Genomic DNA, 13,823 nt, shown 5'->3' with positions numbered 1-13,823 from the left:
TGAAACCATTGGTTAATTTTTTTTGTTTGGGTACATCCAGGGTCTTTGAGGCAGGGAAGAATAAAATTCAATGAACCATTTTTGTAGGACATCTTCAAATGCTGAATATTTGTCCAATAGCGGCGGTCTTCAATATGCCCACCCGGTAACTAGCTATGCAGAAGGAGCAGCCTTTTATTTAAGCGAGAGCTTTGTAGCTATAGGCAACCAGAAGCTGCATCCAGGCAAGTGAGTGGACTAGTGGAGATTCGTCTTCTGCTCACAGCACAGAAACCAAGTGGGTTGTCAGAGGAGGCCCACCCCCACCCCCACACTCCTGGCATAGGAATGCAGCAAGCTACTACAAGATGGGTGGGACTTTCCACCCCTCCGGTATCAACCTTAGGCAGGATGCTAAACATTTCTGCAGATCAGTAACTTGTTTCAATTTATGCAGCTGGCAGAACAAGAGCTTTGTATTCCTATCCCTCTAACTCCCTTTGCCTATTTTCCCATCCCTCCTTTTCAGAGTCTCTCCATCTCCTAGTCTTTTTATCTCTGCCTACTCCAATAATATTGGTGCTTTGAAGGAACATCATGAAGGTCACATGCTGGAGTATCCTTCCCCCATATCCTTTCAGACCCTTGCAGAAGCTCAGAAAGGCTAGGAAAGGTTGTATAGGACAGACCTTGTAGAGAGTGTTTCCTTTGCTCCACCAGCTGGCGTGATCCCACTGAGAAGCCCTCATCTTGCTACATGGAAATCTCTTAACTACCATGAGCAATGAAACCTTAGGCCTCAAGTTCAGGTCTCCAACCCTCTAGCACATGCCCTACAGCCGGGCTGTCGAGCCTCTTTCAGCCAAAGGGCTGAATCCAATTTCAAAGAAGCTCTCCGGGGCCGCGTTCCAGTGGTGGGTGGCATTGAAGTCAATAGGAGGTGGGACCCAAGGTGAAAGGGGTGGGGTCAAAATTATAAAAAATATTACCAGCACATTTTAGCTTGAACTTCTCATTGCCAGAGGAGGCACCTCAACCTTTTACAATGGTAAAAGAATTGCGCAATAGATGAGAAACCACCAGATGATTGGCAGCCGGTGGAAAGGGGCGTGGCCATCTGGGAAATCCCAGGTGAGACCCCAGTTAGGCTGGATTTGGCCCACAGCCTGCACTGCTGCCCAACAGGATGTGTGCCATATTGTCAGCACAAACCATCTGCACCTCTTGCAATTACTTTGACTGAAGAAATACGGAGGAAACCTCCAATCATCACTGTCTGTGCGACAGCAAAAGCAATGCTTTGCTGCAGTATAGTATCAGGAGATGAAAACACATTACCCCTTGATAATCAGGATGGACTGCAATGCGAACAACTCTTCCGCCAGAGAGACTCCCAAAATCAGGGTCTTGGAACTATGAACAAAAGGTTTTTTTTAAAAAAAAAAGGGGGGGAAAGAAAGGAGACAGTTATTTATTAACTGAACTGGAGCGCATTTATAATATAAAAAGACCAGAACAATAAACTGCCTCAGTTTCAAGTAAGAAGCTGACCCCGTTACCTGCTCTGAGACGCTCCAGGGAATGAGATCTCCTGAAGCTTTCTTCCCTCTAGACAGGCTGTTCATAATAGACTGGCGGGAGATTTCGCCCTCCAAACACACCTGCCGAATGAGAAGGAGAATAAGGGGGAAATGAGACTGAACACTTCAATGGTGGATTGTAGCATAACACTCAGCAGACTGGAATCATTTATCAAACACACCTCTCCAAAAGTAGTAATATTAGATGTCTAGAGACCTGAATTGGTTCAGACCTCTAATCTACTCCCATAAAACAGCACTATCAACATACTAAAAAACACAGAAGCTGCTTTTGCCTCAGGGCGGAATTTGTTCCTGTCACATATTTGACCGAAGTTAAAACATTAACACAAATCTAAATTAATTGAGCCCTTTGTAATACATATGGAACATCATTGCTAACTCAGACGCTGCCACTGAGCAGACCCTCTCAGATAACAAACCAATTTCTCACAGGAAACAAGGTTGAAAAGAGTTCTCTGGTGAAAGATTTGGAGACTTTACCAGAGAAGGAATTTTTTGCTGCTTCCTTTCTGGGCAAATTCATCAGGGTTATTTAGAAAACAACAACAGACTTTCTGCTCCCCTTTTACCTGAACGACAGCCAGGACTTCTGGCAAGGAATTCTGGGTAGGCGGCACTGGTGGCAGAAGGCAGAAGAGGTGATGCGCAGGTGCATCGGAAAGCATCTGGAGATCGTTGGGAGAATTCTGGAAGGTCACAATCATGGTGCAGAATTAGATCCCATCTATACACACACACACACACAACTTAATAGTTTATAATCTGACAAGCAACTATGGCAACATTGCTTTCGGATTTATCAACCACTTTGATGGCTTTTTATCAGATAAGGCAGTACAGAAATGAATGAATGAAAGAAAGAAAGAAAGAAAGAAAGAAAGAAAGAAAGAAAGAAAGAAAGAAAGAAAGAAAGGCAAGTAAGTGTATTATGCTTTTTGAATAGAGAATAGTCTTTTCAAAGTGATGAAGGTTATCAACTCCAAAGAGATTTTTAGAAATGGCAGGCAATTCAGGGTTATTATAACCATGTATATAGAGTATGTGTGTTTTTCTCCCATCAAGGTGTTAATTGGTTTCTTTTCATTTAGACCAGGTCTTCCTTTTAAGTAATACTATATTTGATTACAGTGCTCTCTGTTAAATATCTCCATATGCAGGAAAGTCTACAAGTCATCTTGGTCAGAATCCCAAGTAAGACCAGAATAGTTTTATATTAGGGATTTGGGGGTTTTATTTTTCAGTTTCTGGCATTAAGGGCTCAAGGTGTGCAGGCAGTAAGAGGGCAGAGCAATGAGTGTTCAGTGCTTCTGGGGTTCATATACTTCACTGTTCCCTTACCAGATAAAGACTTCTCCTTTGTCCCTGCCTCTCAGTGCCTATATGAGCTTTCCCAACTGGTGCCCTCCATATGGACTGGATTATGGGAGTTGTTGTCCAACACATTTGGAGGGCACCAAGTTGGGGAAGTCTGCATAGATGTTGTGTTCAGAATTAAACTTAATATTGCATTTAATATGTGCCCATTCAAATGTCAAGAATTGTATTTCATGGTTTCCGAATTTGTCAGCTGAGTTCTAGGCCACGTTGCCTGCAGTGCACGCCTGTACAGTAGAAGAAAAACGTAGAGTTATCTGCTTTCTGTGAATATTCTTTAAATCCACTGTATTTTATGGACCAAGGATTTCTGACTATATAATCGATCTTGTCACTGAAGGACTAGACAAGGAGAGAGTAGCCTGAGGGAGAAGGGATGAGGGGGAGGGAACCACTGCCATGTAAAGCAAAACAAAACAAACACAACTCAATTAGAGCACAGTAGGAAGGACAGAAGAGATCCCCACTTTCTGCTGAATCCCAACAGAAAACAACGTCACCAACCTTGTAATGAGAAGCCACATACAGAGCCATCAGCCTCTGAAGAAAAGCTTCTGATGCTCTATGGTAACAGAACAGGGTGTCTCTGTTCACGTAGTATCTAAGTGCCGTGGGTTAAGGGATAAAACCCAGAGGAAAGCCTCCCTTCCTATTACTAGTAACGTATAGTTCTTTATAGGACACTCTTCGGGCCAGAGACTGCTATCAGTCTGCAGGATACATTCTTTGACCTGGAATGTATCAGGAGATTATGCCAAGAGTCTTCGACACCACTCAGTTAAGAGGCAGGAGAGGAGGCCTTGATTTACACATGCAACAGAACCAGGTGGTGCCCATATATACATATGGAGAGAGAGAGAGAGAGAGAGATCCCTTTTAGTAAAAAAAAAATTACCATATCAAGACAGAAAGTTCTAGTCCAGCATACTGCCTGTTGTGTTAGTTTTCTGATTCCAGTGATATTTTTCACAGAAGGGGAGCATTAAAAAATGTGATCCTCCACCTGCAGTCTAAAAACTACCTCTGGAATGAGGCAGTAGAATATCACTCCATTTTGATGCATATGTAGTCTAGGACTCTGTCTTGCGTCCTGTTGACTATGAAGTCTGCATTGCAGATGTTCACGTGAACTAGTCTCTTAGCAGCTAGGAAAAACTGTGCCAAGGAAATTAAGTCAGAGCTTTCATCGGCTCAGCTCTGACAGCACATTTCTCAACGGTGGTTTTAAAACTCCACGGTGGAGTTTTTACACCACCGTTGAGAAACATGTTGTCTGGTGGGAAAACTCCATGCAACGGTGGAAATTTTTGGAAAACACTGCATGCAAAATATCCATGCAGTGCAGAGGAGAATTCCTGCACGACCATTGTGTTGTGGGTTGGGTGGCAGGCTTCGTGGAGTTTTCCATTGAGTTGAGTTGACTTTTCCCACTGGCTACAGAGTTCCCTGCCAAGAGCAGCGAAAGAAGTGAGTGCCGCTCTAGGAGAGCCGCTGGGAATTTTTTTTGTAGCAATGGCTGATGGGATACCAGCGGGAGGAGCAGGGGAGGAGACAGGGCAAAGGAACCGTCAATCAAACATCGCAATGGATTTTACTCAACTCCACGATAGCCCACAGTCACACAACGGTGGAGTTAGAACATGTTGTGTGGGGAGCACCTCCTAAAAACTCAAATCATAGAATCATAGAATAGTAGAGTTGGAAGGGGCCTATAAGGCCATCGAGCCAACCCCTGCTCAATTCAGCGGAGTTTTCCATTGCATTGACTAACGTGTTGTCTGAACTGAGCTATCCTCTTTCTACAGGCACTCTCGGGTGGAGCTATTTCAGGCTGCACACAGCCTGAGCTTTGGCTTCATTCACAAGGATACAAGTCGCAGGTTTCAGGCAGAGGGCAGCCAGATATAATCCTTGTGATGTTGAGACATTCCAAGCAGAGCACGTCATTCAACCACTTTTCCACAGGATCTCCTGGATCATATCTGATGGACTCTTGGAGGGAAACTTCGTGCAGTGTACGGGCTGGAGAGAGACAACACACAAAAGGTCACACGTGGAAGGCCTAAGTCCGTGGTGAGTTCGTTTCTGTCAGAAAAGGAGAAAGCTGGGAAGAACAAAGCCATTAGCTGGCTGGCCAAACAATTAACCACTCTGCCCTCAAATGGTCTTCCACTGCACATTTTATATTCAACTTCCATGAACTTCTCAGCAGTACACAACAATAGAAGCACTAGCAACATTTCCCTATCGTGGCTTCCAACAATGCAGCAGAGTCAGCCCTCCATGTTATGTGGATAATGTTTGAAGCCTTCCCTCTTGTCTGCTGTTTGAAGATAAAGAAGTCCACAAACTGTCAAGGAGAAACTAGCAAAAACTTAGCCAAACCAAACAGTCTGTCTTGGATTGCCTCCAATTTGGCACTCCATCTTCATGTGGAAGTCACCTCACAGAAAGGGTGTCAGGAGCTCAAAGCTCTCATATCAGTTTCCTGCGCTTCCCCAGTGGGGTGTATATGTGTGTGTATTCTTTTGCATACTCTACTGAAAAATGAACAGGCTGCACTTCAACAATGCAGATGCCACATCATGTATGTGGTCAGAGGTTTCGACCCAGGGGAAAATACCTGAGGACAGTTTAGCTGTTGTTGTCAATTTGTTCTCCGCCGTCACACTGGCTTGGGCCTGCACACTCTGTTGCCGTAATTGCTGAATCAGCTTCAGTGATAAGGATCGACCAGTGCCCTCGTATCTATTAAAAACACAAATCAAATGGGAAGAGAGAAAAGTATGAGCAAACTCCATTTTGTGTATCTTACTGTACAAGCAGAAGTTAGATCTAAGTTCTTTTCCAGGCATGTACATTCCTGGAAGTTTTGAACCAATGGAGAGGGGGGGAAAGGGAGGTGCAGGCAGGTGGAAGGAATTTGGGGGGAAATTGAAATATATGCAATACTTACTTTTCTGACAAACCTAAACTTGTTTTACTGCTTTAAAAATATAAAATGTATTTTTTCAAAATAGTTGAGCATACAAAATTTGGCACATTTATGAAATATCCAGAGCAATCCTATGCATGTTCACTCAGAAGTAAGACCCACTCAGTTTAGCAGAAATACTTCCAGGAAAGTGCACATAGAACTGCAGCCTCACCAGTGTAAACATCTCAGTTTTGTACAAACTATACAGAGAGAACACTGCAAACAGCTGCATCCTGTGCTATGTAAACAGATGTGTCTTACATCTGTTTCTGTGACACCTCAGCTAGATGGGTGAAAAAAGCCCATCTAGCTAAAATGCAGAGCAGGAGGTGCAGCAGTGAGGATTGTCTTCTCTACAGCGCCTCCTGCTCTGCACTGGACACTCATAAGCCTCCGGGTTTGGAGGCTGACAAGTATTAAGGGGGAATCTCATAGGATTGTGCCCTTAGTGTCACATCCTTATAGCAGATTCAAGACAAACAGCCTATGTCTGCCTAGCTAGAATGAACTACTTACCCATTGATTGTAGACGCCATAAAGACCAAGTAAGGGCCCAGTAGGTTTTTCACCAGGGGCAAAGGGATAGCAGCAGCTTCATCAATCACCACAAGTTCAGCCTGCCCCAATTTCACAGCATCAGCAGGGTGGATATACTTGTCAAGAAAGGAGGAAAGTGGTGGGTTTAAAAAATAGTAAAAGAACATTCACTACTGAGAGCAAAATAATCCTGAAAGGAAAATACAGTTCTATAGCTCACACACTTCTCCTCTCTAACTCTAGCTTGGTTCCATCTGAAGTGAATATTTCACATTTTAAGTGATCTTTAAAAAAAGTTAAATGCAACGACAATGGACGGGAATAACAAGAACAGAATTTAGAGGGTCTCTGAAGGTCTGGAAGGAGAACTTCAAATCATAGGCATAATCTAATAACGTCACACTGGCGGCGTTCGCACATAACAGGAAGCCAAAAATCCATGGTTCACACGACACACTAAGCCATAAAGCTTATCTCAAAATGCTTAATCACCATGGCTTAGTGTGTCATCTGAACAGGGGCAAAGACATGCAAATCAGAAACTATGGTTAAGTGCTTCCAATCAAGCCAAGATGGGAGGCCGAGGTTTAAACCCTGGTGCCTGAATCCTGGGTTATTTTACCCCTTGTACAAGGATAGGAGCAAAGTGGTAGGGAACAGGCTGCATGTGGGTGTACGCTACTTGTGTATATCCTGGTTTATTAAGCTAGGATTGCAAGCATAGCATGATGTCTGAATGTGTCACTGAACAGCTTGACATCTATCGCGAGAAACCAGAAGCAGGTATTAGCAGCTATTTTATATATTTTAAATATTTACAAGCCACCTTTCTGGACCTATTCTAGACTAGCAGACAACAGAGTTCACAGCTATATTAATTTCACCTTGACATTGGAGCCAGTAAAGTACAGATGTTAAGAGAGAGAGACACACACACAGAGCAGTATGAGCTAAAAGTCCCCAGCTCAAATCTTGCCCTCTGCCACAAATTAACCAGGTGGCTTTAGGTAATTGCAGTATCATAGAATAGCAGAGTTGGAAAGGGCCTATAAGGCCACTTAGTCCAACCCACTGCTCAATGCAGGAATCTACCTTAAAGCATCCCTGACAGATGGCTGTCCTGCTGCCTCTTGAATGCCTCTAGTGTGGGAGAGCTCACAACTTCCCTAGGTAACTGGTTCCTTTGTCGTACTGCTCTAACAGTCAGGACATTTTTCCTGATGTCCAGCTGGAATCTGGCTTCCTGTAACTTGAGCCCAGTATTCCATGTCCTGCACTCTGAGAGGATCAAGAAGAGATCCTGGCCCTCCTCTGTGTGACAACCTTTCAAGTATTTGAAGAGTGCTATCGTGTCTCCCCTCAAACTTCTCTTCTCCAGGCTAAACATACCCAGTTCTTTCAGTCTCTCCTCATAGGGCTTTGTTTCAGTACAGCACAGCCAGATTTAACATTAATAGCTGCATTATATATTTTGCCACCTCTGGGAGAAAAGAACAAAAACCAGCACCCCTGGGGCTACAGGCAGTTTGTACCGTCTTACATGTTTAAATAAAGGGGCACCGAAAGCTGGTAACGGATGCAACACAGTATCTTGCGGTTTCCAAAATATGCAGAAGTCACTGAAGAGGGAGATGTTTATCATAGTAGATCTAAGCTGGCTGGGAGATAAACACCCCTGCCCAGTTTTTGCAAATACGTTATAGCCCTGGAAGCATCCCAAGACCAGCCCACATATGCTGAAGGGAAAACAGAAGGAAGGTTTTTTAAAAAATCAAGTATCAGCTACCTGAATAGTCTGTCTATGCTCTCGGAACACATTCACTCTGACGACTGCTTTGCTAAATTCAGGGTTGAGAGACTGAATAATCTCATAATCCAAGTGTTCCTGAAATCAACAAACATATGAGGCAATATGAGAACCCAATAAAACTCTACTTAGCACACGAATACTTTTTTTAAAAGCTATTTTAACTACCTACAATTTGTACAAACTGTGCATTAGGCCAGCAGGATTTCACCTGCCCATTATACCTAGATCTTCACTGTAATTTGTAAGCATCACATAAAGATTCCTACATGGGAAGGCCTAGTATATGCAAATTTTACACACACACACAGGGTTTAATCAAGTATTTTATGACATATGCATGTTGTCATGTACATACATCTGCTTACATCTATTTTATACCAGCCTTCCCCAACCTTGTGCCCTCCAGATGTGTTGCAGTACAATTCCCAGCATGCCCTAGCCAGCACACAGGGAGTTGTAATCCAACACATCTGAAGAGGGCTAGATTGGGGAAGGCTGTTTTACACATTACAGCAAGCTCTGGAAGCGGTCAGTAAAGCAGCATTGACAGGGCCCCACTAAATGTTTAATGTCCATAGAGTGCTGAACACAACCACAGCTTACATGAACGGAAACACTCTATGGGTTAATTGCAGGACCAGCAATATTAATATTTCATCCAAACATTGCTGCTACTTTCTGCAAGCGCACACCCAGAAGGGTTTCCCTATTCAGGCAATTAATCGAAAATGATCTTTTAAATCGAAAAGCCATCTCTCTGAGTTTCCTAGCTGAGAAACCAGCCGTATCTTCTGTGAAACTAAAAACATGCCATAAAACCTGTTTCAACTGGCTGATCAGTTTAACCCGGCTAACAGTAAGATCCTATGCAGGTTTACACCAAAGCAAGTCCCACTCTGTTCAATAGGCTTACTCCTAGGTGAGTGTGTACAGGATTGCAGCAAAATTTGCTGAACAGAACATTACTGCTTTACCATTCACTTCAGGCCTACCCAGATAAATTTTAAACTTAATAATTTTAAGATGCCCAAAGGGACAGGTGGGTAAGATATATATATATATATATAATATATCTTGCACAGTTCACTTAAGGTGAAAGCTTACAACTGAAGAAAGCTTAAGAACATCCCATGAATAATACCGCAAATAAAATCCCAGGGCTTGAATTTTTAGAAATATCCTCAGAAGGGCAGCATATTAAGTGCTTTAAATTAAGCATCACCATGAGCTTACAAAATGGCCAAAACCAAGAGGAGAAGAGGGTCTGCCACCTAACATGAAGAGTTTCTTAATCTATTGTGCTTGTAACAGTTAGGATTATGGATAAATGTACAATTGTTGATTGAGATCTGTTACATTAAATAGGAAGATCTAATTTCAGATCATCTTTGATTTAGAAAGATCAATAGTCAAGCTATTGTGAAGCACTACAGGTGACATCCAACATCATGAAAGCAGACTTCCGCTTGCGCAACAGGCCTTTCGTTCCTCTCTTCCATCCTGCAACCCTCTGTGCACCCCCCAAAATCTGCCCAAGAGACCCGCAACCCTCCAAATCAGATTCGGGAGGTGCGGGGAGGGGGAGGAGAACCCACTTCACCAGCACGGTGGATTCCATTGGCGACTGGACACCATTGGATACAGCCTTATAGATTCAGCTGTGTATGGCTGTTATTTTACATGTCTCATACAAAAAAGCCCTTAATCCGGAGAACCACGGACAGAATTCTGCTCCCACAATAGATGGTTTCCCATCTTCCCATTGTGGCTGCAGCCACTCAAACCACTAAAAGGGCTGCTCCTGAGGTGTTCTGCCCCACCCCCGAATGCTGTGGGATACACATATGCCACTGCAAAAGTACTGGTGGGAATTGGGGGGGGGGGGATACTTCACGTGAGAAGAATTGCATTCCACTCACACAAAGGGATCCTGTGGAACTAGACAATATCTGTTCACGTTACCTGATACTGTAGAGCGTCGAAGCCTTTAAATATAAATTCAAAGAGAGTATGAAGGTTATCTGGACTGGGAGATGTGACAAAAATGTTGGAGTAGCTACAAAGAGAGGGGTGGGGGAGGAAGGATACAGATTTTATTATCTTTTTATCTATTGAAATGGTAGATGCAATTGTTTAACATGCCGTAAAAGCTCCAAAATATTTGACTGATTTTTAAAAATTATATCACTGTTATAAAGTACCTCTAGTCTTAAACGACTTTTCCTTCAAGATCCTCCAAATGACATTGAATACAACTTCAGGAGGTGGCTAGGCCCACAAGTTCTTTGTTTGTTTCACAGAGGAACAGTGATTAGAACTTAGATCCCCACCTCCCAGGCTAACAGCCTAATCTCTGCACCATTTTAGTTCATAATGTGGCCTCATAAATTCACCTGAGTGTTTTTCCCTACTACTAGGCTGAGTTATTTTCAAACTTATTTGGCGATTCCAATGCTATAAATTAGGTTTAACTTTAAACAAAACAACCCTCACCCACCCCCAGACATCTGTTTTTAAAATGCCCAGGAGTAACTTACCCAAAAGCCACTGCTCCAGCTATAGCCAATCCCAAGGCAGCTGATTTTCCACGTCCTCTGGCAGCTGTTAAAGCCACGGTACTTCTCAGCGTCTTCTCAGAAATGGCTTCAATGAATTTCAAAACCGCTCTTGCCTTAGCAGTGAGGAAATAAGCAATCAGGATAGATTATTTTGGCTGGACAAGACTAAAAGAATAAAATGAAAATAAAATAGGAAGAGGGAGGACGCTAACAGGAGCTCTGCTAATTCACTTTGGTGCCGATATGGTCTATTAGGCTTCAGGTTCATACATAGAACTATACATATTGGCGGAGAAGGAACATCTCCAATGGCTAATGATGTTTCTTCTCCTCATATACTGCTTCTCCTCACCAACTTGGGCTTCACAAGCCCAGTGCCTAGGAGTGGAGGACTCAATAGCTACATCACCACATGTCCACCTCATTCCAGTTTGAGTGAAATACTCACCTGGTCCAGGGTTTTACAGCTATCAACCAACACTCCTACAGGCTGTGTATCTTGGAGGCTCTCCTTTAGTTCGTTCAGCTCCACATCCTGAGGACTCAGGCTATCCTCCTACGAGCAAGAGAAGAGTTGCCTTAATCAAAAATAGCTGCCACCTTTAATGCAAAGATTGGGCACAAATCCATGGGAAGTTTGCCTGCACTAGTTCATTTCAGCGGAGGTTCTGCAAGTAAACATTTATTGCAGCCTTGAACCAGCCTATGTTGATCAAATGTAAGGGATGTGCATCAGAAGAACAGTGCTGCATCCTCTCTCAAAGTCTTAAAATTCAAAGTGACAAGTATGCAAAGTAAGCAAAAGCTAGATGATCCAAAACAGATGATTTATTTCAAGAGTGCAAACATGACTTTGAAGAATCATCAAAACAGACAGACTAGCGTATTTAACAAATAACCATCATCATCTTGTAACTTCCTTACTAATGACACTGGAATAATGTCAATCCCAATTTGATGTCACTAGTACAGCTGTCTGTGAAGATAAATAATAAGGAAGAGGCCATAACTGCAAAAAAAAAAAAAAAAAAAACCAGTTCTGGAAAAAGTGTAGATTTTATTTCTACTACAGTAGCCCAAAGACGATGTTAAAAATTAAGGATTATGGCATGAGTAAGAAAAGAAAATGTAAATAAATTGCTCTTTACTTAGAGCAGCGGTTCTCAACCTGTGGGTCGGGACCCCTTTGGGGGTCGAACGATCCTTTCACAGGGGTCGCCTAAGACCATTGGAAAACACATATTTCCGATGGTCTTAGGAAACTGTATTGACTGAACTATGTCATGTATCATCTTTTGTATTATTAAAGCTATTGTTATGTATTATTTTCATTAGCAAACCATCCCATGACAATGGATCGTGTAGAGAAGAACGAAAATAATTTTATGGTTGGGGGTCACCACAACATGAGGAACTGTATTAAAGGGTCGCGGCATTAGGAAGGTTGAGAACCACTGACTTAGAGCATTTATAGGCTATCCCAAAACAAAGTTTCCATAACAAAGAGCAGTTCATAACAAGAAAATACAGAATAAATACAGCAGTAAAGAACAACTTAAAGCTAAGACAGATTCAAAGGCCTGGGGAAATACAAAGGGCTTTGCCTGTCAGCATCAGGCAAGCCTCTCCCATGAGGGGCCAAAGTGCCACCACTAAAAAGGCCTTCCCTCCTATAGCCACCTGCTGCTCCTCACTCGGCAGGGGTGAGCAGGACCTCCAAAGAAGGCCTAAAATGTCAATATCAGCACCATGAAATGTCAATATCAGCACCCAGTCCCAGTTAGCAGTCTTCTTACTACCAATATTTATAGATTGCCCTTCATTAACAAATTCCAGGGTAGTGTACAATATTAGTTAAAGCAACAACTGAAACTGGGATTAAAATCCACAACAAACAGAAAATCTAAGAAAGCTTGGTATTAAAATCAACAAATACTTGGCTAAATAAATAGGTCTTCAATAGCCACCAAAACAGGTGTCTTTAAGAGCAGCACAAAAGGAAGCCAAAGAGGTCCTTGCATGGGTTTTAATTTAAAGGTCTCAAATTTTATCAAAAGGGCGCTTACCTGAGACCGGGGTGGGAGAGCGGCTATGTTTGCCACATGGCTAGAGATGGGGAGGATGTTAAGCTGATCGTCAACTACCATGCAGGTCTTGCAAGAGGCCAGAGAGAGAATGAACCTGTGCAGTGAGACAAGATAATATAGTATTGACAGCACTATTGAAATGGATTTGTTCTCATCCCACATCTTACTCCTCATCCCACAGCTCATGGGACATATCAATCTCTGGGTACAGGGAGGAGCGTTTCAGTATGGCACATGACAGCGAAGGTTATAGACCCGTTCTATACAAGCATTCCCCAACCTGGTACCCTCCAGATGTTTGGGACTGGAGCTTCCATCAGCCCCAGGCTCTAAAGGATCTGCATTGGGAAGAAGCAGTCCTTTTTAACTTGTTCATAAACGATCAAGAGTTAAGGGGTGAGTAGTGAGGTAGCCAGATTTGCTATTGACAACAATTTTGGGCAACAAAAAGGAAGACCCAAAGCACTCCAAACATCAAGCAACTCAAGCAACTGTGAACCGCCCAGAGAGCCCTGGCTATGGGGGCAGTATATAAGTGTAATAAATAAATAAATAATAAATAAAGCAACATTTCCCAGTAGGCATCTAGACATTTTCTGGATCATTTTCCCCCTTGTACAAAGGAGTTTCCAAAATATGAACATAAAGTGTTGGGCAGCATTATTATTATTATCATCATCATCATCATCATCATCATCATCATCATCATTTCTGTACCGCCCAACAGTCAGCCTCCCCTCCACACTGCCCTCTGGATGTGCTGGGCAGCAAGTCCCATGATCCCCAGACAGCAGGGCCACTGGTCATGCTGGCTGAGGATGCTGGGAGTTGCAGTCCAACACACCTGAAGGGTACCAGGTTAGGGGAGGCTGGTCTAGGTGAATCTACCGAGCAGAA

At 43.0% G+C, this 13,823-nt stretch overlaps 1 protein-coding gene across 2 annotated transcripts in view; it reads right to left on the bottom strand.

Annotated features, from left to right (window-relative positions):
* The window catches only part of NAT10 (N-acetyltransferase 10), a 35,242-nt gene that overhangs the window by 14,431 nt on the left and 6,988 nt on the right, over positions 1–13,823 (bottom strand). For both annotated transcript variants that reach the window (XM_063117414.1, XM_063117415.1), the window contains exons 7-18: positions 12,906–13,020; positions 11,288–11,395; positions 10,819–10,952; positions 10,244–10,337; positions 8,258–8,356; positions 6,451–6,587; positions 5,581–5,705; positions 4,829–4,979; positions 3,462–3,558; positions 2,153–2,269; positions 1,539–1,640; positions 1,318–1,392 (exon numbers count right to left, since the gene is read on the bottom strand). In XM_063117414.1, coding sequence (XP_062973484.1) covers positions 1,318–1,392; positions 1,539–1,640; positions 2,153–2,269; positions 3,462–3,558; positions 4,829–4,979; positions 5,581–5,705; positions 6,451–6,587; positions 8,258–8,356; positions 10,244–10,337; positions 10,819–10,952; positions 11,288–11,395; positions 12,906–13,020 — 1,354 coding nt within the window. The remainder of the gene's footprint in view (positions 1–1,317; positions 1,393–1,538; positions 1,641–2,152; positions 2,270–3,461; positions 3,559–4,828; positions 4,980–5,580; positions 5,706–6,450; positions 6,588–8,257; positions 8,357–10,243; positions 10,338–10,818; positions 10,953–11,287; positions 11,396–12,905; positions 13,021–13,823) is intronic.

This window comes from Elgaria multicarinata, chromosome 2 (genome assembly GCF_023053635.1).
Source record: "Elgaria multicarinata webbii isolate HBS135686 ecotype San Diego chromosome 2, rElgMul1.1.pri, whole genome shotgun sequence".
NCBI classification, from domain to species: domain Eukaryota; kingdom Metazoa; phylum Chordata; class Lepidosauria; order Squamata; family Anguidae; genus Elgaria; species Elgaria multicarinata.
Note: the sequence above shows the minus strand (reverse complement) of the source record. Positions and strands in the feature narration are given on the sequence as shown.